General features: G+C 49.9%; 3 gene segments (V, D, J or C); all 3 read right to left on the bottom strand.

Moving 5' to 3' along the window:
• Positions 1 to 582: 582 nt before the first annotated feature.
• On the bottom strand, positions 583 to 23,633 carry LOC128627633 (probable non-functional immunoglobulin lambda variable 5-48). The segment is given in 2 exon segments: positions 583 to 962; positions 23,575 to 23,633. Coding segments are annotated over 2 exon segments (426 nt in total).
• On the bottom strand, positions 4,633 to 5,228 carry LOC119050721 (immunoglobulin lambda variable 1-40-like). The segment is given in 2 exon segments: positions 4,633 to 5,009; positions 5,117 to 5,228. Coding segments are annotated over 2 exon segments (420 nt in total).
• Positions 9,728 to 10,556, bottom strand: LOC128627635 (immunoglobulin lambda variable 8-61-like). The segment is given in 2 exon segments: positions 9,728 to 10,378; positions 10,483 to 10,556. Coding segments are annotated over 2 exon segments (384 nt in total).
• Positions 23,634 to 24,090: the final 457 nt, after the last annotated feature.

The raw sequence follows: 24,090 nt of genomic DNA on the forward strand, positions 1-24,090 counted from the left end.
TGCTGACATTGTCTTCAGAATAATGATGAAGATGTGAATGATTTCCACCATCAATCTGTAAACTTGTAACACACAAATAAATACAGTAAGAAATAAGCATTCCTTATTCCTGCTCCCTCCATAGAGCTTTCTGTTTAAATTACATCTATTGCATTTTTGGTTCTACATTTTCATCTGGTTTCTTTTTATGACTTCCCATCTATTGGGAGATTCTCTCCTTTTCCGTTCTCCCCAGGCCTGCGATCTCAACTGGCATCTTCTATCTGAGGCCCTGGTCCCTGAGAGGCAGTTCTCCTGGGCCCACCTGAGTGTACCAGACCTGGAGGGATGGGGATGTCTCTGCCCCGATCCCTGGAGCACAGTCTGTGGTGTGGGGGTCAGACTAGTGGACACACTGTGCACCAGCCATGCTTCCAAACACAGTCTGTGTACATGCAATTCACCTTTAAAGGATTAAATCATCCTGAACAAGACTCTGAGAAGGCTGAGGTTTTTTTCTAATTGTTCATTTCTTATTATGTTTTCTCTATGTTCATTTGTCTCTCGATACCCACACTAACGTCCACCCACCTTCACCCACTGTCACCCTGGGCAGTACAAGGTTTTTGTCCCACTTCCCCATCTGTGTGAGTCACTGTGAGGAGTGTTACTGTACCATATGTTACAGTAATAGTCGGCCTCGTCCTCAGGCTGCAGGTCAGAGATGGTCAGGAGCCCTGCATTGGCGGAGGTGTCTTTGGATCCAGAGAAGCGGCTGGGGACCCCAGAGGCCTGGTGCTTCTCTGAGTCTGATTTATACTCCAGCAGATACCGGGGAGGGCTGCCTGGCTTCTGCTGGAACCATTTTATGTAGTAGCCACCAACACTGAAGCCACTGCTGAGGGTGCAGGTGAGTCTGGCTGTGGCTCCAGGAGACGCAGAGACAGAGGGCGGCTGAGTCAGCACAGGCTGGGAGAGGGAACCTGCAAACAAAGACATACTCAGAATACTTGGTCAAGAAACTGTACCATTCTACGTAATTCTGAGCAAGAAATGAGAAATACAAAGGATGAGCAGGGTCTCCGCGCCTGTCCCAACCTGCGCAGTGAGAGAGGAACACGAGGAGGAGAGGAGTCCAGGCCATGGTGCACACAGCCCCTGAGCCCACAGTGGGGATGGACTCCCCAGGCCTCCTTTTATTCCCCACCCTCTGCCAGGGGAGGGGCCGTCCATGCAAATGTGTGTCCATCCAGGGACTGCCCAGCCCCTCCCTGAGCCCTGGTGCTGGAGCTAAGCTCCCATCCCAGACAAGGGAGGATGGAGGTTGGCTTCACCCCTTTAAAAATAACATCCATCAGAGAAGATCAGGTACATTCAGGGTAGCACTGCCTTACAGAGCATCTGAATTTACCTCAAACACTACTTTGATAGAACATTAGCAGCCCTATGTTCATGGTCGCATTATTTATAGTCTACAAGATATGGAAGCAGCCTAAGTGTCCATCAGTAGATGAGTGGATAAAACAACTATGGGACATTTTCACAATGGAATACTGCTCTGCCATAAAAGTAAAGAAAACTTTACCCTTTACAACAGTATGGATGGACCTGAGAAAATTTGATGCTGTGTGAAATAAGCCAGTTAGAGAAACACAAATACCATATGATTTCACTCCATGTGGAATCCAAGGAACAAACTGAACTAACAAGGAACATAGAGACAAACTCTTAGATACAGACCAAGGTGACAGCTAAGGGGGAGGGTCAGAGGGTGGAGGGACTGAGACAAAAAGGGAAAAGGACTCATGCACATGGACAACAGTAGGGTGATGGCTGGGGTGGGGGGAGGTGATTAAGAGAGAATGAATGGTAATGGAAAAAATATAATTCAAGAAAGAAAAAGCCTGGGGAGGAAGCACCTGCTGAGAGAACACAAAGGTCTTTGCTCAGAGGATCTGCCAGGCCAGAGAGGACCCACCTGCAGAGTAACAGTCAGTGAGTTCCAGCCCCTCCCCCAGTCCCAGGCTCCACTGAGTAAAGGGTCCTAGCTGAGCAGCTGTGTAGGGACAACAGGACAGTCCCACAGCGCCTCCTGCTGGTCACAGCACACACTCCTCACCAAGGCCTGAAGCCCTAAGGGCCCTGCTGGTCTCTGCAGCTCAGCAGGTTGCGCATGGTCCCTTGGGCTTCATTCCTAAAACTCGAAAGACTTTATGATCCTGAATTCAACTTGTGGGTGTTTATCTGAAGAAAACTAAAACATCCCTAGAAGACAGGTGCAACCCCAGGTCCAGGACAGCATTATTATAAATAGCCAACATATGGAAATCACCTAAAAATCTGTTGATGGGTCAATGGCTAAAGATCATGTCATACATAATACATAATGTTAAATCAATGTACAAAAGCGCTTTTGAGAGAAATGGAATCTTGTCATTTGACACAACATGAATAAAACTTGATGACATTGTGCCATGTAAATAAGTCAAACAGCAAGACAGATACCATGATCTCACTTACATGTGTAATCTGACCAACAAAACAACCCTAATAAACAAAAGATACAGAGAACAAATCAGTGGTTTCCAGAGGCTGAGGTAGGGTGGGACAGAAATGAGAGAAGAAGTTCAAAGGTACAAATTTGCAGTTATAGCATAAATCAGGCCCTGGCCAAGCAGCTCAGTTGGTTAGAACACGTCTCGATGAGGAAACATTGAAGGCTCTACCTTTGGTCAGGGCACATGCAAGAGGCAACCAATGAATGTGGAAACAAGTGGAACAACAGCATCCACATCTGTGTGTGTCTCTCTCACTGTCTCCCTCCCAACCCCCTTCCACTTTCTCTCTCTAAAGTCATTTCTCCAAAGAAGCCATCATTATTTTTTAGAATGTTCTAGAAGCCAATATCTGGGAAAAGGCAGACTCATCACACTGGACACCATCTTATGCAATTCCACTCAAGACACAAAACAATACAATATTTAGAGTGAACTAGTGCAGGAACACACACATTTGTAAATATTTCCATACGCAATTGTCCATGCCCATGAATCCACTCCTGAGTTCATTCTTGTATCTGAAAGTTGAAGCTCTGTCACTGCCTGGAGCATCACGCCTCCTGCCCCTGGTGATAAATCCCGATTTCCATTCCCGAAGCAGTAGTCTGGCTCCCACGGGTGCTCACCCACTATGACAGTGCACAGCACAGCCACACCTGCACTCTTACCTGGACCCCCTGGGAATCCACTTTGTCACCTGGAGCACAGTTTCATGTGCATTTCCTTTGCTGTTAGTGTGGCAGGCGCCCTCACTGTCACAGGTACTTCGGTCAGGGCAGTGGCTCCTGCCTTCACAGTGCAAACTGATGGGCTCCTGTCACTTCCGCATCCCACCACGGGACCCTCAACCTCCTAAGCTGCATTTAATGTGCACACGTTAAGGTCTGTCATTGTGCTTCTCAGTTTTCAAAGCATTTGACAAGGTCACAGTGCCATTTAGGTGCCATTACACTGTTATATAGAATAATTTTGTTGTTCCTCCTTTTTTTTTTCATGCAGTCACATTTACAACAGATACTCTCCCTAGAGTGTTGCCTCTTCCAAATTGTGACATCATTAGAAACATAATCTGAATCACATGGTCTTTAAAAAAGAGGCCGCTTGTTGGAGAACATCACCGCTGCTCCCACTTGGGTGAGTCTGCACACAGCTGTGAAACACACCCACACACGGCCTGATGGTTGTTGTCAGGTTGGGGAGACTGTTAACAAAGCAGCTCTGAACATTCCACGCACGTTTTTCTGTGGAAAGAAGATTTGAATTTATTTTTATCATTATACTTTATATTTTTATTGAGGTATAATTGACATACAATGTTACATTAGTTTTAAGGGTACAACATTATTGTTCTATATGGATACATATTGCAAAAAATTCCCATAAAAGTGAGTCTAGTTGACATCTGACATTATACATAGATAGAAATTTATTATCATTTCTTGTGTTGCAAATGTCTGGGGTCTGCACATTTAGCTGCAGTTCATAGGTTGCATGATCATAGCATCTCTGTGCTCATCCTATGCTGTCCATGATGTCCCCAGAACCATTCATTTCCCACCTGAAAGTTGGCCCCTTTTGCCTCCCTTTGAACACGTGGGCCACCTCCTTCATCTGTTACCTCTTCACACTACCAATACTTTTATACATTTATACACTTGTACATGGACATATTTTACACTGAGACTCAGAAGACGATACAGCAGTCAGCAGTGATTACACTGAAGAACATTGTAACACGAGATGCAGACCAGGCTGACTCATCCTTCACACACAGCACACACAGCACACACAGTGCTCAGGTCCCATGGTAGGTTCAGGGGCCCAACACAATGTTTTATTTATTTGAACATCACAATAAAAACTGAATACAAACCAGTTTGGAAGTAAACTGTCTCCACCTTGTGGGAAAATGAACTTTCAGTTTTGTTTAGGATACTTAGTCTGGGAAAGGGCTGTTGTGAGTGACTCTGAGGACAAAAAGGACAGAGCAGCCTTCAATCCCAGACAGTGTCCCTGGGGGAACCTGGGTCAGTACAGCAGCCAGAGAAGAAGCAGAAGTCACAAGGCACAGGCTGAGCCTGAGCAGCAGCTGCTGCAGTGTTCACCCAGCTCACAGATGCCACAGGGGTTCTTGTCTCACTTCCCCACAGGCCTGCAGCACTGTGAGACCACTGGCACTGCTGTCCCATGCTCCACAGAAATAAGTAGCCTCATCCTCAGCCTGGAGCCCAGTGATGGTCAGGGTGGCTGAGCTGCCAGACTTGGAGCCAGAGAATCGATCAGGGACCCCTGAGTATCGATTGCTATTACTATAGATGAGGAGTTTGGGGGGCTTTTCTGGGAGCTGTTGGTACCAGTTCACATAATTACGCCCAATGTTGGAGCTGCTTCCAAGGCAGGAGATGGTGACCCTCTCTCCTGGGTTCCCAGACACTGAGGGTGGCTGAGTGACCACAGACTGGGCCCAGGATCCTGCAACACAAAGACACATGCAGATGGTAATTATGGGTCTAGAGACAAAGAAGAAAATACAGCGTGAGATTCTCCAGGGTCCATCTTCTGTCCCCATGTGCAGTCACCTGTGCAGTGAGACAAGAGGGTGAGCAGGAGAGGGGACCAGACCATGGTGGAGACCATCCCTGGGTCCTGCCTTCTGTAGCCCCACAGCTGAAGCAGGTTTTCCCAAAACCTCTCCCCTCCCTTTGTACTCTGAGAGAGGAGGACCCATTTATGCAAATGTCCCCCCACCCCACCTTCTCAGCTATTTGATTCCTCTCTGGGCCCAAACAAGGTGTCTTGGCTTGAAGATGCCATGGGTGTCTGCAGGGGTGGGGCTCTGTGAGACCTGTGCATTAGGGAAGTCACATCTCTAAAGCCACAACTGAGCACAGGTCTCTAGGCATTGCTAGGAGGCTGCTCCCAGCTCAGATCACCCCAGTTCTCTCAGGAACAACACCCGAGCGCCCTCTAGTGCCCAGACTCCCATTATGTGTGGTCACCAGAACATCTCAGACACAGCCTCAGACTTCCACTTCCTGGCCACTAAAACCTGCCTTAGGGCCAGGCCAACTGTCCCCTTCTGTGGCCTCCCCATCATTCCAGGACACATCAGTGATGTCCTCAGAGACCTCAGGGTGAGCCTTTCCTCACCTCACTGGGCTGTCCATGCTCAGAAATGACATGGTTTCTCTAACGTAAACCCTTAGGCCAGTATCATGTCCAGAGCAGTGACCGGCCCAAGGCAGGCATGTCCCCTTCTGTGCAGGACACAAGGTTCCTTCCTCAGTGGGTGTTAGAGGTCTCCTTCCCTGTGGGTCCCCAGCAGAACTGAGGAGAAAGGGCCTCTTCTATGTATGAGGAGGTTGTGGGGGAGAGCCCTCTTGCTCACCCCTAGTGTGCGACACTGTACATCTTTGTCTGTCATTATCCCACCTGCGGAGACACTCGTTCCCCCACACTGTGAGCAAGGATCCCTCCTGGGAGTCACTTATCAAACTCACGGTCGAAATTTGGCCGGGTTCTTGTCCTATGGCATAGTTTGTATATTGTCTCTACGAGTAAAAAGGGCAAACATGCAGAAATAGGTAGGAAAAATCTATATTGCTGGCATAGGTTTTATTAACACAGTTTACACAACTTAAATACAAGTATGTTATTGGATATACAAGTCACCTCAATAAGGTTTGAAAATTCAATGATGATAAATACTGATGGAAACTGTGTTCAAATACCCATAGTAAAGCACTGGAAATGCTGATCTTGGTTGAAATGGTGGCTCTGAGACAGGTCTCCCAGGCCACCTACTCCAGGGCTGCTGTTGTCCCTGGGCCATACTGTCCACCTCTACGGTGCTGGTACCGTGCTGCCAGTTCCCGAGAACCGGCCCCGCATGGTGGGTGCGTGTCCCAGCACAGCCTGGAAACAGGAGCCTGAACGATATAAAACAGAGAAGCTAGGATCTGGGGGTCATTGCTCACTTTGCACACAGTTTAGTTCACTGGAGGAATCAAAAACAGATGTTGGGAGTAGCAGAAAGGCTGGGAAGTGAGCTTAGTGACCGAGGGGTTTCTGAAAGGAGAGAGTCCTCAGTGTGGGAGTTCCATTGTGAATATAAACAAGGAAAGAAGCCCTGTCCACCCCTGTGTGAGGTGGGGGTGGGAAGATATAAGCAATGAGTTACAAACTCTTTCTCCTCACTTAATAAAATGTTAAAATAACCTCCAAATGTGACAATAAGCATAAGAACTGACCCTCCCGTTAGCCCTGTTCAGGGGAGAGAGGCTGTGTGAGCCCCAGAGGTGGACTCGCGTTCCCCTGGGGCTGGGGCTCAGGGGAAGACAGGGCCTTGGGGTGTGCTGGTCGGTATGTTCAGCTTCATCCTCCCGCTGTCCTCAGGGGCTTCTGCCGCAGGTGACATGGACACTAACAGAGCACCAACAACCCCAGGATGTGGTTGCTTCAGTGGCCCGGAGTTTCATGAGGCATCACAAGGGCCCATGTAGCACTATCACACCATTGCATCCAGTGCCGCTGCCTCTTCCAGGGCGGGAGGTCTCTGCTTTCTTCCTGGGCCCCAGTCCCTGAGGGAGGCTGGATGAGCAGGGACAGATGCAGGGACCTGTGTGCACAGGGCAGGGACCACACTGTAGGGAGGGGGCAGAGCAGGGAGGGGCGTCTGTCTGAGCCTGAGTATCGGGGAGCTTCAGCTGCAGCTGCTTCATGTGTAACGTCGGGGAAGGGGAGTCCCTGACATGGGCAGGCAGTCGGAATCCCTGCCCCTCAGTCCCGGAGCTGAGGCCCAGCAGCCTCTCACCCGCAGTCCCATTCCACAGTCAGAGGAGAAGGAGGGGCCTGGGGAGGTTAATGCTCTGTCAGCTTCCACAACACACTTTATTCTAGTAGTTTCTGTGAACATGTCTGAAGTGTGTTAATCCAGCAGCCATTAGGCTGATGGAAGCAGACTATCGTCTATAACGTGAGACGGCCTCATCCAGTCAGTGGAAGGGCTGATACAGACAAGACAGACCTTCCCCAGGAAGACGGAGCTCTGCCAGCAGACGGCTCTCAGAGTCAAACCACACACGTCCTCGTCCTCCCCAGGCCTCCAACCAGCCAGCACACAGGGAGGGTTTGGGGTCCCCCAGAATCTCCAGTCATGTGAAACAGTCCCTTAGAATTACTTCCTTGAGATATGTATATATGTGTGTGTGTACATTTATTACTTTCTTGAGATTACATATGTGTGTATGTATATATGTGTCTGTGTGTGTGTATATGGTTTTATGTATATATATGAAGAGAGAGAGACAGGTGTTTGCCCTATCGCTTCAGCCCTGCAGACACACTAACACACACAGCCCTTTATTCAAATATCTGTCCTACTTCAGCTTTTTCTGTTGCTACAGACGATCCTGTTCTGTGGAACCACCTCTAATATGGGGACGCAGGGTGGCGCAAATGGACCACTGGGCTCTGGGTCCTGCAAAGGGTGTAAAGGGTCAGAGTCAGGTGGACCACAGGTTTGGGCAAACGAAATTCCCCCCACATCAGAGGTCCTGACCCACCCCCCCACAGACCAGGCTGCCCCACCTGGTCCATCAAAGGGTGTGTCACACTGCCCCAGGACAGGCACAGGCAGCTCTGGAAATGAACTCTGATTTGAGAGGAGGATCTTAGGAATTTTCCCTCCAGGATCACAGATGCAGGTTCTGTGGGTAAGTTCTGGACATACAGATGGAGACACCGGATTTTGGGGTCACAGTTCAGGGCTGACAGGACCATAGCGGGATCCCCACCTCAGCCCCTGAGCTTCAGGGCAAGGACACTCTGTGTCCATGCCTGACAGGAACATAGGCCTTTGTCCCCCAGGTCCCCTGCCCAGGGCTGGGCTGTGGTGAGTGACTGGAGGACATGGAGGGAGGAGGAACCTTCACTCTAAGGGCTGCCCCAGATGAACCTGACACACAGTGGCAGCAGCTTCTGCCGCAGACGAAGCCCCAGGCCGAGCTGAGCAGGCAGCTGTGGGGGCATTCCCCTCCCAGCAGATGAGGGGGGACACTGGTGGCAGCTTCCCACAGGTGGCAGCTCCGTGGACAGGTGGGGGCTGCTGTCACAGGAGTGGCTCTGAGAACCAGCCTCTTCCTTAGGCCTCAGCCAGGTGATGGGCAAGGAGTCCCACTTGGCACATTTGTGCCAGAGACTCAGTCAGAGCCCTTGAGGGTTGACGACTATCATAATAGTCAAGGACCTGAGGGACTTTCCCCAGAACTGTTGGTACTGGGACACATTCTACACACTGTGATGCCTTCTGACTCAGGTACACTGGATTCTGTGTCCCCAGTTCTGCCTTGACCACCGTGGACTCTGTCCCCAAGACTGACTCATCCCTGGACCCACTTTACTACCCTGGAGCAGGCTCAGCGATTCGCCAGGAAACGTAGATGACCCCCCCCACCCTCTCCTGTCCCATTGAGAGGCCTCCTGATCTCAGGCCCCAGATTGTCCCTTGGACGAACCCTCTTCCCCATGACTTCACACCTGAAGGTGCAGGCTCCCAGCCACAGGTCTGGGCCACTCTGTGCCTGAAGTTCCTCTCACACCTGTGTCCTCATCTGGCATCTCACCGCCCTGTACTGGGTCCCTGGGGCCCAGGGTGCTCAGCAGCCTTGAGCTCGGAGACTCAAAGTGAAGGGACGGGCTCTGCTTTGATACCCTGATTTGGTCTCCTAACTTCAAACCAACTCCATATGCCTCTCCTCCCTCAGATGCAGGCAGGTCACGTGGACATGGAGCAGTGTGTTCCCAGGGCTCTAACGTCCTCCATGATTTTCCTACAGTTTCTACCTCTTTGCTGAGATTTCCTACGTGTTCATTTGTTACAAGTGATTGCCACTCAAATTCTTGCCACGAATATGTAAATACATTTGCAGATGATTGACATTGAGTGTCTGACCTTAAACTAAACATGTCTTCATTTGTTTAGTTCTCCTTCATGTATCTCAAGATAGTTTGTCATTCTCATTTTATGCCAATTTTGTTTTTCAGTTTTATCTTTAAGTATTTCTTTCTTTTGATGCCATTATAATTTTATTGTTAATTTCAAAGTTTTTTTTGTTAATTTTTGATGGTTTATTGCTAGCATGTCCAGTAGTATTCATTTCTGCATGGTGCTCTTGTATCTGAAAGCCCCAAGGAAATCACTTAGAGAAGAAACATCACTGATTCTCCCCTGGACTCAGAACCGGACATGGTCGGTAACAACCACTGTCCACACCTGCAGTGTCTCCGCTGGGACATGTGTCACCTGGGAAGGACTCTCTGCCTCTGAGACAGGGACAGGTGACTTAGTGGCGATGGTGAGTCTCAGTGAGAATGAGGGAAAGGCCGGATGGCTCAGGTTGTGTCTGCAGACGTGGCACCAGGTGTGAGCCCTGCATTAGGCTTGGATTCAGGCAGAGCAGGGGTGAGGTTCCCTGGCAGGAGTAGCCCAGGGAGGTTTTAGTCTCACTTCCTGTGACTCTGCAGCACTGTGCAGCTATAAGGGCTGCTGTAATATAGGCAACAGTAATAGTCCCCCTCGTCCTCAGGCTGGGCCCCCGTGATGGTGAGGGCGGCTTTGTTCCCAGAGATGGATCCAGAGAAGCGCTCAGGGACCCCAGAGGGGCGGTTGTTTGTGCTGTAGATGAGTGTGTGGGGAGCCTGGCCTGGGGTCTGCTGGAACCACTTAGGATAGTGACTCCTAGAGACTGACCCAGAGCTAAGGCCACAGGTGAGTATGGCTGTCCCTCCTAGAGACACGGACAGTGAGGTCTCCTGGGTGACAACAGTCTGAGAATCCACACCTAAAACCAACAGAAAAGACACAGGTGCTGTCATAAGAATCAAGATCACCCCTGAGACCCTGCCTAGTTGTGTCCCCCAAGAGTGCAGAGTCCCCTCCTCTGACCTGAGCTGTAAGTGAGGAGTCCAAGCAGGAGCACCGTCCAGGCCATGGTGGGGACACTCACAGGACAGAGTCTCCTCAGGCTCCTGAGGTACAAGGAGGTGTCCTTGGGGCCTTTTCTTGCCTCCCAGACCCATTAGGAGGAGAATGTGCTTCATGCAAATCAGCTTCCTCTGTCCTCCTGCCCCAGTGTCACCCTGATGTCCCTGGGGGGATGTCCCTGGGGGGTGTGCTACCTCACAACACCCATGACTGCATGGTAACCAAGGCCCTGAAACAAGAGTGTTCACCTCTGTCACCATATCAGTTCCCCCTTGCCCCTGGTGGCCTTAGTGCTAAATGTCTTTGTGAATCGGCTGTGGCCTACACAAGAGATGACTGTGTTTACCTCCTGGTCCCAGTGATCTAGTTCATCTCCAATCTCACTTGTTCCTTAGATTAGAACATTTCTTTCTTCTTCAGGGAAAACCACTCTTGTCTTATTGGAAGGAGGTAGCAGGCACTTTCTCCTCCTGCAGGGAGTCCACAGGGAAACCACAGAGTTCATGTCTGGGAGGTGGAGACATCGGGTCTCCCCTGTCTCAGTCCTGACCCAGCAGCCGCCCTGAAGGAGCCGACCAAGCCTGAGAGTGGACACAGGGCTGCACCGCCAGGCAGGGAGGGCAACTCTCCTCTGTGGTGAGAAATCCAATACATGGAGCAGCTTCATTTTAACTGGAGATCATGAGTAAGAAAAGTCATAGCATCACCATGAAGTCCTGAGATACTTCACAACATCAGACACACAAAGTAGGAAACCGTGTCTCATTGTCAGAAATAAAAATAACTGTTCATTGTGCTTTTGTGTGAACATGATGGAACATTTGAAAGCTCTGTTTCCCTTGCACTGGGCTGTGGGGCAGAGGGAGGGGAGGGCGGACCAGGGATCTGGGATGTGAGGGGACGAGTTGGAGACAGAGCGTCTCCTGCCTTCTGGGAAGATGACACACAGTGGGTGCATCGGTGTGAAGTGAAATTCTGTTTGGGGTTCATTTTAAAATTCCAAGTAAATTGTGTGTGGAAGAGAACTTGAATGCTCATTTTTCTTTCCTTTCATAGGTGTTGAGACCTGAGCTCACAGGAGACAAGATGCTCACACCGAATTATTGTCCCTTATTTGACTGTATCTGTGATAGTGTGGAGAGATGCCCTGTCTAAGTGTACACCCATTGTACTTTGAGATTGGGAAGAGTGTCAAGACACAAGAAAAACAGACAGTTGAATGTGTGATTACTACCAGTCCCATAGGTCATTACACCATTGAAATGAAAGAGAAAGGACAGACTAGTAAGAAACAAGTTAAAGGATGAGGGGAAAAGAAGAATGCAATTATTACCAATTTCCTCATCAGTACACTTGCAAGTGTAGCAGCAAGTGACCCTGAGGTTTGCCATGGGTACAGACTGTCTCAGGCTTTCCCCTGACACTAAGGACTTCCCCTGCCTTTAAGGATTAGGAGCCAGTGTGGGATGGAGGGAATGATAGGCTGGGTGGGGGACTCACCCAGGACCCAGGACTCCATCCCACATATGAAGGAGATGTAGCAGCGCCCCCTGTGGGTGCTGAGGGACACAGCCTGACTCAGGGAGCACTTCCTGCCTGCTGTGCTTTCACCTCTGAGAGACGCCCTCTGCAGGCTGACCTGGCCTCTTCACATCTGCTCTCCCCAAATTTCAGGTCCAAGGTCACCCAGAGAAGTGAACATATTGTAGCCTCAGCCCAAATCCTCCCTATGATCAAAGAGAAACTGTCTTGATGAGCCATGGGTTCTTCTGGCTCCTATGTGGAATCATTTCTGAAAACATCAATTATAATAACACATGAGATACTTTGGGTAATTCTCCAATAATTCTTTTGCATTAAGCTCCTTTGATTTGCTAGAAGGAAAACATTCATTTAGGCGACACTCTCTCTCTCTCTGGTAGAGGCAGCACTGTGTAATCCAAGACCAGAAGCAGGACTAGAAGGAGGCAGAATTAATGGGACGACCCACCAGCTGTGCCCCCATGGCAGCAGGAAAAGGCAGGGCCAGGGCCTCTCCCCCGACATCCCTCAGGGTCCATGGAAGCCAACTCCTCCTGCAGTGAGTGAGGATGTGACAGGGGAATCCAGGCCATGGTGGGGACAGAGCTCTGCTAGCTGAGTCCTAATTGTTGACATCGAGACTGTCCCTGTCTAGGTATCTCCTACCCTATGTCCAGGGACAACTGTAGGGCACATTTTTTTCAAGGAAATTAATTTTTGTTGTATGATTGTCCACCTACTTTGTCCTGTGAATCAGGCCTTGACAATGACTACATGAGAGGAGGAGGGCGAGATATGAAGCAAGTGTGTGAGTCAGAGCTGAGTGCTCATGTGGCTCCTGGGGACCAGGTGCAGGACAGTCACACCTCACTGAGGACACTGCCTGCCCAAGTGTGCAAGACCCAGTAAAGTCCTTTTCCAGCTTCCCTCACCCAGAGCCCTTATTCTCAGGTGCAGTCCACCAGCGCCCCCTGCTGGTCCCAGAAGACACATCCTCCAGCTCATGCCAAGCCTTCAGCTCTCTTGGGAGGGTTCTGCTGTTTGCAGTTGGGTCTTTCTGCTGTGGGCACCCAGGGCAGTAGAATGAGCAGATCCCCTCTGTGATTCTGGCTTGAGCCATTAATTTTTTCAGGTCACTAATGACTTCCATGGAGCTACATGAAATGCTGTCTTCCCAGATGTTAAAGGATTACGTGATAGTTGAGTTTCCTTCTGCCTGTCTGCCACGGGTAAAAGTAAACACTACCAAGACATGATCTGCCTGAGGAGAAGAGTTGGCCAGTTTCTCAGAGGGAAAAGGCTTCAAGTCACTTCCTCCAGGGGCTTTTATTGGGTTGTAATACACAGGAATACAGGGCGGCAAGGATCAAACAGTAGGTAACATTTCAAAGAAATCTGAGGACTTAGTCTGAGTCAGAGTCTGTCAAGAAAGGGTTTTGCAGAAAATTTAGGGTTTCCTGCTCGGACCCTTAACATATGAGTGAAAACACTCTTAGCAAAGCAGGTTACACAGGATTTTTAGAAATTCTTTGAAATGCCAGACTTTTTCCTGGGATTGACTCTGTCAAGGCAAGAAGCTGCACCCCTTCCCATCAGGTTTTCAGGCTTAAGTGAATTAGAGCCACGAGGCACTTCTCCCAGAGGACACGGGGACTCAGGCTATGTCACATAGCTGGGGGGGCAAGGGTCTATTGCTCGCTTTTTGTTGCAGTCCCCTGAGTCCTTCCATGGAGGCTTCCCAAGTGTCAAGTCTGGCTTAGGTTGCCCCCCGCTGTGAGGAGACTTACCCATCATGGACTCCTGACCATGCTTAGGGGGCAAAGGGAGAAAACTGAGGCAACATTTGCTACCAGAGACAAGCCTTTGTCTCCTGTGGCTCCCATTCTGCAGGTCGCTCACTCATCCTTAGCCATGGGGGGCAGTTACGACTCCTGAAACCAGGCAGAGCGGTCCCCAACAAGAAGTTGCATAACTCTTATATGACATGAACAGTATCTAAAATGGTGAAATTTCAGCACCATGTTTGATCATGATTTTGGATAAATTGAGAATAAAAGTGAAAGTGTGCATTCAAATTCAGAACTACAGTTATATTGATAGATTATGGTAATAGTATATTGATATTAATAAAGGTTTGGAATAGACAACTTTTGGGGGACCTTGGTGATATTTAATACTTTTTCTAAAGATTTTATTTATTTACTTAGTTTTAAATAGAGGGGAAGGGAGGAAGAGAGGGAAACATCAATGTGTGGTTGCCTCTCGTGGGCTCCCTTCTGGGGACCTGGCCTGCAACCCAGACATGTGCCCTGACTTGGAATTGAACCAGTGACCTTTTGGTTTGCAGGCCAGCATCCATCCACAGAGCCACACAAGCAAGAGCTGATATTCAATACTTTTGCTTTTATATAACCCATGTATGTTGCATTATTTACAAGCCAGTGAGATACCCTTTAGTGATATATACAAGAAGCCACCAAAGTAGATCACGGGAGGCGTTCCTTTCTGATGGGAAGGTGTTTGACCACAGCCCTTTAGGTCTGACCCAGTTCTTCCTATTCCTTCTGGATTATGAAATAATTGGGTGCTCCTTTTCCAGAACAAGTTCCTCCAAAATCATATGTTTCCTCTACTTTAGGCCTCAAGTACCTTCAGGAATTAATTTCTATCCTGCCTTCCCCTTTTCAATGGATGGCCCACATTTAGTATCTTGAGAGCTGATATGTCTGATCATGCAATCCCCTTATCACAAGTGCTGAGGAGGTTTACGTCCTGGTTTTCCCTCTGGTTCTCCCACTGTGCCCAGCACCACTGTACACCAGCCAGCAGTGGTCCATGGCCTTGTCTTCAGGCTTGGCCCCCGACAGGGTGAGGGCAGCGTTGCCCCCAAGGGTGGAGCCTGAGAACTGGGCAGGGGTCCAGGAGTGTTTACTGTTTGTACCATAAATCAGTGTGGTGGGGGCTCGGCCATACTCCTGCTGGATCCAGTATGCATAGTGACCACTGGTGACATCTCCAGTGCTGGAGCCACAGGTAAGAATGACTGTCCCTCCTAGGGACACAGTCAGTGAGGGCTCCTAAGTCAGCACAGCCTGAGACCTGGACCCTGAAATGAAAACAGACTCATGTCAGGAATGAAGAGTAAAGGCAGAAGGACCCTTCCCAAAGTCTGGTCTCTGAAGCATCCACAGACCTGGTCAGAGGGTGAGGAGGGGGAGCAGGAGGAGAGGAGTCCAGGCCATGGTGGGCACTTTCCAAATCTCCTGGCCTCAAGCTGGTGCTGCTCTCTGGGTGTCCCTTTATCTCCTCCTCAACTCCCTGGGTGAGGAGAGTGCTTAAAGGGACATTATGCAAATAGGAGCCCGCAGCACCATCCAATTCTGGATCCTGGGCCCAGTTAATAGTTCTACTCTCAGGAGGAAGCTGGGTTTGTTGTGAGCTCTGAGTCTGTCCCTTGAGAGGAAGCACCTGCTGGCACTCTATCTTAGGCCATGAATGTCTCACAGGGCCCATTGAATTAGAATCATTTGGGTTAATTTCAGGCCTTGCATCATTGAGAAGACCCACAGCGCCCCCAGGTGACGTCCTCCACAGATTACTCATGGTGGTGGGAGCTGTGCAGTAGGAATGGTAGCCAAGTTTTCATTTCAACAATCAATCAATCTATAAACATATAAGAAACAAATAAAATAATTGATAAACTTTAAATATCATTGGTCCCTCTATTGGTTTATAAATTTTCACCTTTGGCATTTTTTATTTCTGCACTTCATTTGGTATCTTTATCATGTCTTCTTCTATTTGAGTTTCTCTTCTTTTTCATTTCTTATAAGAATGCTTGTAGCTGCTAGTTATAGGGATTTTATGATTATTTCCAAATAAATCTGTCACATAATTTTATTATCTGAGTCATTTCTGTGTTGGTTTCTGTAGACTTTCATGGCATCCTCTAATTTTCATTTTCCTGGTTCTGGGTATGACCAGTGTTACTTCTTACAGGGTCCAGGCCATTGGGAGACCACATTAGGGGCCCCTGAGTCCCCTTTCCTCTGTCTTCCATCAGGCCGCCTGCCTGCTGAGCTACAGCCGAGAAGGTCAGGGGGCGAATGCTCAGCTCCCTTTGGCCGCACCAAAGCTGGAGCACTCACTCCCCTGCTTTGACACCTTCCTGGGGACCGTGGGGGCACTGACTTTCACCAGTTGGTTTCATTCAAGTTAGGGTGAGTGTTGAGCCCACCAGGTCCTGCAGACTCGGAGAAGGAAGCGCAGGGAAGGGGGAAGCTGCTGTGTTCAGTGGGTTGGGCTCCTGGATCCCCAATGGGTCCCTCAGGCATCACTGACACAAGAAGGGTTGAGGGTCCCTGCATCCAACTCCTTACTCAGAGCGCTGAATGCCACTGGGCGGTCAAGGCTTAGCTCCTCACTGGGTCCCACAGTTACAAGCGAGGGCCACAGGAGTACACACTAGCTCTGGCCTCTATCCCCTCATCCAGTCTCACTGCTGAGGGGTGAGGTTCAAGTTCAGGTCCCAGCTGGGTAGCCAGAATCATGGATGGGAGAAGTGGAGTGCTAACCAGCTTCAATTAGCCCTACCTGGCTGAGGCATGTTGAGTTTTTAATGGTAGGAAGTCAGCCTTCCACTGAATCACCCACACTGTCCCAGGTAGCAGAGGGACACTGCCAGCTTGTGCTGGGAGGGAATGGGGACCCACAACCTAACCCTTATGGCTGATATCCCTGGATGGGGGTGTAGGTCAGGGTTGTATAGTGTGGGAGGGCAGTGGGTGGGTGTAGTCTCAAAGATTTTCTCTGGCTAGGCATCTGGTTCCCAGTTTCTTTGGCTAGAGACAAAGGGTCTTCTAGGAGCATCTATCTATCTATGTATCTATCATTTGGTCTGTATCTTATTACATTTTTTGTAATCTGGAGGTCTCTGCGCCTACCTGCTCTGTCTACAAGAAGGTAATAAGGACCCAAGGACTCCAAACCACTCTGTTCCCCCAGTTTGACTACGTAGGAAGTCTGCCCTCTTCTTCTCACATTTGAAGTCTACTTCTGCTTTGATTGACTAGGTCCAGTGTATGTAACATTTCCTTGGCCCAGGAGACCAGACAAGGAGACTGACAACATCATTCCATCAGGAGCTCAGGAAGGGAGGTCCCACTCAAGGTGCATCTCGGGCAGAGACAGGACCACGTGGATTTGCTCTGTGCCTTCCACTGTCACCCCCAGACTATGTGCTCTTTCTCTGCACTGGTGAGGCTACCTGCTGGGAAAGGAATGTGTCTTTAATCTGAGGGTGGGGCACTCTCAGGTGACCCGAGCTCTGTCACCAGAGCTGGAGTAGAGACAGATAAAGACCAGGGAGGATCACAGAGTCTTTGTGTCTCCTGGGGGTGGGGCAGGGGCAGCAGGAGTCAAAATGGCAGGTTGGGTTCCAGATGGAGTTGCTTTGGCTGCACAGCCAGGAGTTTATACTTAAAGAGACTCTGGGAACAATGGGACTCTTCACAGGGACTCAGTCCTGAAATCCTCATGGAATGGAACCCTAATGTTTTTTTTCAGCCCTTGGATGAATGAGAGTCTTTTCTTTCCTGGTTCTGCAGAGAGTATTTATATATTCAAAAGTGGCTGGTAAACATGATTCATATTTTCATATTTTTTTCCTGAGCACAGATGAACATGAACATAGAGCAGGTGGCCGTGGTTTGCATGTGAAAGGCTGACTCTCTGCTCAGGAGCCTTGCACTACCTGGGGGTCGGTCCTGGACTTCCACCCTCCCAGGGGAGAAGGGAGTATGTTTTCATTCCTCTGTGTGTGTTCACAAACTTTCAGCATTGTAAAAATGTTGCACTTACAGACAAAATGTTAGTAAATAAAACTTTTCCATAAAAAGTTTACCCATATTTTTTCTAACATTACAGTCTTGATATACTAGTGTCGTTTTTACAAACTGAGATGCTAACATTGGCAAGAAGACATTAACTAAAGTGCAGGTTGGATTTAAATTTCATAAAATTCCAAATATATATTTTTTAGATTCTTAGAACCTGTCCAGGAATCTCTAATGCACAAATGCTACAGAAAACAAATTCAGATAAATGTATACATTTCTAACGTGGTAGATATTAAGCTATTTTTTTAAAATTTATTTTGTGTTTACATAAAGTAAAGTTTTCTAAGATTTTTTTTAACAAAGGTAAGAACAGTATGTAACAAGACAATTTCCCACTCTGCTTCTCCCATCACAGCCAAGTGCCTGGTGCCCCTGGGAACCTGGTGTGGAGATGCCGCCTGTGGCCCCTCACCTGTCCCTGCGCCAGGGCAGGAGGCCTGGGGGCTGGGAGGGGGTTTCTGGGAGGCACTTCTAACAGGTGTCCGCTCAGAGCATCAATATTCACCAAAGTCATGGAAATCCTCTCAACTGGTGGTTGTAGTTTTCCATTTAAAAACAAGGGAATAGAGAAATCAGCTAACAATTTTCATCGATGACCTGAGATTTGAAATCTGTTTCCGAACGTTCCAGATTTATGCAGGTTGATTTAGGAGATAGGGTGACCTGGAATTTAACTTGATTAAATTTTAAACCAAAGTGTTCAGGAATAATTTTATAATAATAGAAGTGTAGCTATATTTAAGTCTTTAGTCTTCCTAAAATACTCTTGGAGAGAGCCTGTTAAAACACTGTTTTGCTCACAAACACACAGTTCTGACCCAGCAGGCCTAGTCAGGAGACCAGCATTACCTACAAGCTCCCAGTGACACTTTCATTTAAATGCCAATAAAATATTCACACTGTCCACAGGCTCAATCAGTACATGAGTACATCTTGTTATAGCTCCTGGAATACAGGCAGGATTACAAAGGGCAGTGTGAGCTCTGAGTCCCTCTGATGGTTAATGTCTCTGCACTCAGCCTTCACCCCGTCATGGTTGTAGGGAGAGAGGCGAGGAAGCCCATTCTGCCGGGGTCACATGAAATAGATGGACACAGCCTGGGGGAGCCTGGAGGAGGCCCGTGGGGAGGAGCCACTGGACACGGGAATGGGGCCCTGGAGCCCCTCCCCTTGGTGAGCTGAGCATTCCCACCCCCTCTCTTTCCTTCTGTCACTAAAGCTGAGCCATTCTGAGCACAGGAGGAGGTTTTAGTCACACTTCCCCATGGGGTCACATCACTGTGTAAGTATAACTACCCATGTCCAGAGCACAATAATAATCTGCCTCGTCCTCAGGCTGGGCCCCCGTGATGGTGAGGGCGGCTTTGTTCCCAGAGATGGATCCAGTGAAGCGCTCAGGGACCCCAGAGAACCGGCTGTTTGTGTTGTAGATGAGCGAGCGGGGAGCCTTGCCTGGGGTCTGCTGGTACCAGCCGGGGTAGTTACTACTAGAGACTGACCCAGAGCTAAGGCCACAGGTCAGTGTGACTGTCCCTCCTGGAGACACAGACAGTGATGGCTCCTGGGTCACAGTCTGAGAAGCCACACCTAAAACAAACAGGAAAGACAGAGAAGTTGTGAAGAGAGACAAGATGAACCCTAGACCCTACTTTGCAGTGTCTCCCAGGAATGCAAAGTCTCTTCCTCTGACCTGAGCGGTAAGAGAGGAGTCCCAGCAGGAGCACTGTCCAGGCCATGATGGGTCACTCACAGGACACGGCCTCCTCAGGCTCCTGATGTGGAAGGAGGTCTTCTTGGGGCCTTTTCTTGCCTCCCAGACCCATTAGGAGGAGAATGTGCTTCATGCAAATCAGCTTCCTCTCTTGGTGCCCCAGTGTCACCCTGATGTCCCCTGGGGAGATGTGGAAAGAGGCAGATGCTGGGACCTCACACAGACCAGTGAAGATAGAGTGACTCGGGCACTGAATGGGCAGACTCTACGTCTTTCACCAAATCAGGGAGTGAGGAGGGTGAGGAGCAGAGGGATCTGGGTCCTGATGGGGAAGCCCCAGTGCTCTGCCTGCTTAGGTCTCATTGTTAGATCTGAGACTCTCCCATCTCCAAGGTTCTCTTGTCCTGTGTCCAGCAAGAGTCATGGGCTGAGTTTCTGCATGCAGCTTTGTTTGTGCTGTACGTCAGTCCACTTGAAACTGTCTGTCTGCACATCAGAGGGGAACTACTCCTTGAAGCGGAAGGTAAATGTGAAGCAAGGGTGTGATTCAGAGTTCAGGGCTCATGCAGTTCCTGTGGACCCTGGTGATGGCAAGTCACATACTGTGAGGATGCTGCTTCCATAAGTGGGCAAGATCAGGAAAGGATTTTCCTAGTTTTCCTACCTGAGAACCCAGTCCCTCCAGGACCAGTCAACAGCACCCCTGCTGTCTTCACAGCCCACCTTGTCAAGTCCTCCCGGCACCTCCCAGCTCTCCTGCAAGGGGTGGGTGGTGGTGGAGGGTGGGGAGCGATGACTTTTGCCTTTGAATGTTATCTGATATCACTAAGGCAGTACATTGAGTAGGTCCCTGCAGTGTGGACAGGACCCAGACACCGATTATCCACATCACCAATGACCTCTAAAGAGTTAAATCCAGGACGTGGAGCACAGAGGTTGTTACTAGATATTTCAGAGTTACCTGGGAACATTATACACTGTTCATTCTTACAAGTTAACTTATGTCCTTCCTGAGGGTCTCCCGTCAGTCCCCAGCCCCCACTGTAGAGGCTGTGGCTTTGGTCCCTGTCTGTGCATGAGATGCATCATTGTCTGGGGTCGCGCGTTCTGCTCTTCCTTCCTGCTCTGGGTCTCCACTGTCCCTCCTTGTCAGCCTGGTGATGCCTTATTTTCTTGTGATTGTCTAACACATGTCAGACATTAGAGTCTAAATAATTGTTTCCTCAGTGAAAGGTTAATAAAAAATGAAGAAAGAAGTTTCTGTCTGGTGATGACGGTGGAGTTTACAGGATTTATGGCCGAATAAATTGACACTTTTCCCACATCCTCCCACCAAAACTACTGGAGAGGGAAATGCACTGGAGGTCAGGACGCTGAGCTGGGATGCTGAGCGTCAGCGGTCTGGGAGCCTGTGTTCACTGGGAGGCTTTGCCCAGCCCCGGGGATGCAGGGGCTCCGCACAGCTCTGACCTCAGGTCACAGGAGACTCAGCTTCTGTCAGGACTCAGGGCTCAGGGGGTTATCAGTGGAGTCCAGGCTGGCACCAGGAGACTCACAGGGCACTGGGCACGGGCCACCTGGTTCTCTCAGTCACACACGATGCTCTTCTGTCCTCCTCCCCACCCAGCTACTGAGCTAGCATTTCACTTGTGGTAACAATTGTGTTTGTGTTGGGAGACCAGTGACCCCAAAGCAGATATTTCCATTTACTTTCTAAGGATGAACTGAGTCGAGGGCCGGCCCCCAGCTTTAGTATCACAAGGGACAGCACATGCCCAAAACTGAGCTGGTGTTGGTCACAGGCAGGGACAGGGGAGTGATGGGTCAGACAGGAGAGGAGGGCACAGATTTGATCACGTATCCCCTGGAACAGGAGCTCTCTGTGGCAATGGGGTTGTGTTCATCTCTGCAATGATGAGCTTCTGTCTGAGCCTCAGACTGGAGCCCAGAGGTGATCACACAGGTACTGGTGGCACCTGGATCAGGACAATCAGGCTCTAGCCTCTGGAAGGTCCCTCTGTGCTGTGTCAGGAAGAAAGGCTGGGGCCCTGCATGGGGACCCTGGGGACCATTGCCATGGAACCTCCAGTGGGTCTGCGGCTCCCAGTGCAGGAGAAGGTGACCTCAAATCTGGGCTCACTGAGAGCTTCTCACGGGGTGTGACACAGGAACAGATTGGGGAGCACCCGCTCCTGCTGCCCCACTGCCCCCCCCTACCCTGGGCTGTTGGAGAGCTGCAGGAGGTGTGGGAGGGCCAGGGGCACAGTCAGTGCCCACAGACTCAGGGGTCCACTCTCTGGAGTCTCCGTTGGTCCTGCGCAGTGTCAGGTGTCAGACTGTCTCATCCCTGGACCCACTTTACCCCAGAGCAGGCTCTGCAATTCCCTGGGAAATGTGGACCATCCCCCTCCTCTCCTGTCCCATTGAGAGGCCTCCTGATCTCAGGGCCCAGATTGCCCTTGTATGAACCCTCTTCCCCATGACCTCACACCTGAAGGCGCAGGCTCCCAGCCCCAGGTCTGGGCCACTCTGTGCCTGGAGTTCCTCTCACACCTGGGTCATCATCGGGCATCTCACCGCCCTGTACTGGGTCCCTGGGAGCCAGGGTGCTCAGGCAGCCTTGAGCTCAGGGACTGAGAGGGAGGGACTGGCTCTGCTTCAACCTCCTGATTTGGTCTCCTAACCTCAAGCCAACTCCAAAGGCCTCTCCTCCCTCAGATGCAGGCAGGTCACGTGGACATGGAGCAGTGTATTCCCAGGACTCTAACGTCCTCCATGATTTTCTTACAGTTTCCACGTCTTTGCAGAGATTTCCTACCTGTTCATTCACTGCAAGTGTATGTCACTCACATTCTCACAGAGAATGTATAAATAGGTGTGGGGATGATTGATATTCAGAGTCTGACCATAAACTAGATGTGTGTTCTTTTATTTAGGTCTTCTTCATGTATAACAGCAATTGGTTGTCCCTCTAATTTTTACAGAACTTTCAGGTTTTAGTGTTATTTTTAAGTATTTCTTATTTTTGGGTGTCTTAATATTTTAAATATATATTGTTAATTTATAAGTTTCTTTGTCAATGATTGGTGGTTTCCTGCTACTGTGACTCCTGGTATCATTTCTGCTGCTTTTGTATCTCAGAGCTCCAATTAAAGCAGTTAGAGAGGAAACATCACCAAGTCTCCCCTGGACTCAGAGCCGGGCACGGCCGGTGCCGACCACGGTGCCCACCTGCAGTGTCTCCACTGGGACATGTTTCTCCTGGAAAGGACTCTCTGCCTCTGGGACAGGGACAGCTGAGACTTAGCGGTGACAGTGAGTCCAAATGAGAGATGAGGGGAAGGTCAGGTGGCTGTTTGAGGAATCTCAGGTCCTGTCCACAGAAGTGACAACAGATGTCACCCCTGAGGGAAACATGATCCCAGGCTGAGCAGGGGGTGAGGCTGCAGGCAGGGGGAGCACAGTTGCCTTCAGTCTCACCAACCTGTGACTCACAGCAGAGTGTGAGCATCATAGCTGCTGTATTGGGCACAGCAGCAAGGCCAGCCTCGTCCTCAGGCTGCAGCCCAGGGATGAGGGTCCTGGGTCCAGAGAAGCACCTGCAGAGGCTGGGACCCTGGTGCTTGTCTCAGTCTGAAAGGTCAGACAGGAGGTGCTCATTAGGCTCCCTGACTTCTGCTGGTAATGGTATGTGGTAGCCGCCAACATTAAATCCACTTCTCAGGGTGCATGGGGATCTCACTGATATTTCCTGGGATGCAGAGAGGAAGGGGCAGAGTCAGCACAGGCTGGGAGAGGGAACCTATTTACAGGCACACTCATGGTTAATGGAGCAGGTCCTCAGGTTAAAGTTCCTCAGGACTCTGTCAAGTGAAGGAAGATACAAGCTAAATGGCAGTCCTGGACCCAGAGTCCTGTTCCTACCTGTGCAGTGAGAGAGGAACACAAGGAGGAGAGGAGTCCAGGCCATGGTGCACACAGCCCCTGAGCCCGCAGTGGGGCTGGGCTGCCCAGGCCTCCTTTTCTCCTCACCCTCTGCCAGGGAAGAGGCCGTCCATGCAAATGTGTGTCCATCCAGGGGCTGCCCAGTGCCTCCCTGAGCCCTGGTGCTGGAGATCAGTTTAGGCTACAAGGAGGAGACGGGGGTTGTCTTCATCCCTGGGGAGAGCCCTGGGGGGCAGAACCTGCTGAGATCATACAAAGATCCCAGCTCAGGAGACTCTGTAAGGCCTAAGAGGACACAGTGGCTGTATCTCCATCAGTGAGTCTCCTCAGTGATCACAGTGCCCAGACCCCAGGCCCAGATTCCTTTGAGAGAATGATCCTCACTGAGCAACTGTTTAGAGGCTCCAGGGTGGTCCACCAGCACCACCTGCTGGTCATGGCCCAAAGCCCTGAGAGCCCAGCTGGTTTCTGCAGCTCACCAGGTGGCTGTCTCTA

This window comes from Artibeus jamaicensis, unplaced genomic scaffold (assembly GCF_021234435.1).
Source record: "Artibeus jamaicensis isolate MK-2021 breed Jamaican fruit bat unplaced genomic scaffold, CSHL_Jam_final contig_1255, whole genome shotgun sequence".
In the NCBI taxonomy this organism is placed as follows: Eukaryota; Metazoa; Chordata; class Mammalia; order Chiroptera; family Phyllostomidae; genus Artibeus; species Artibeus jamaicensis.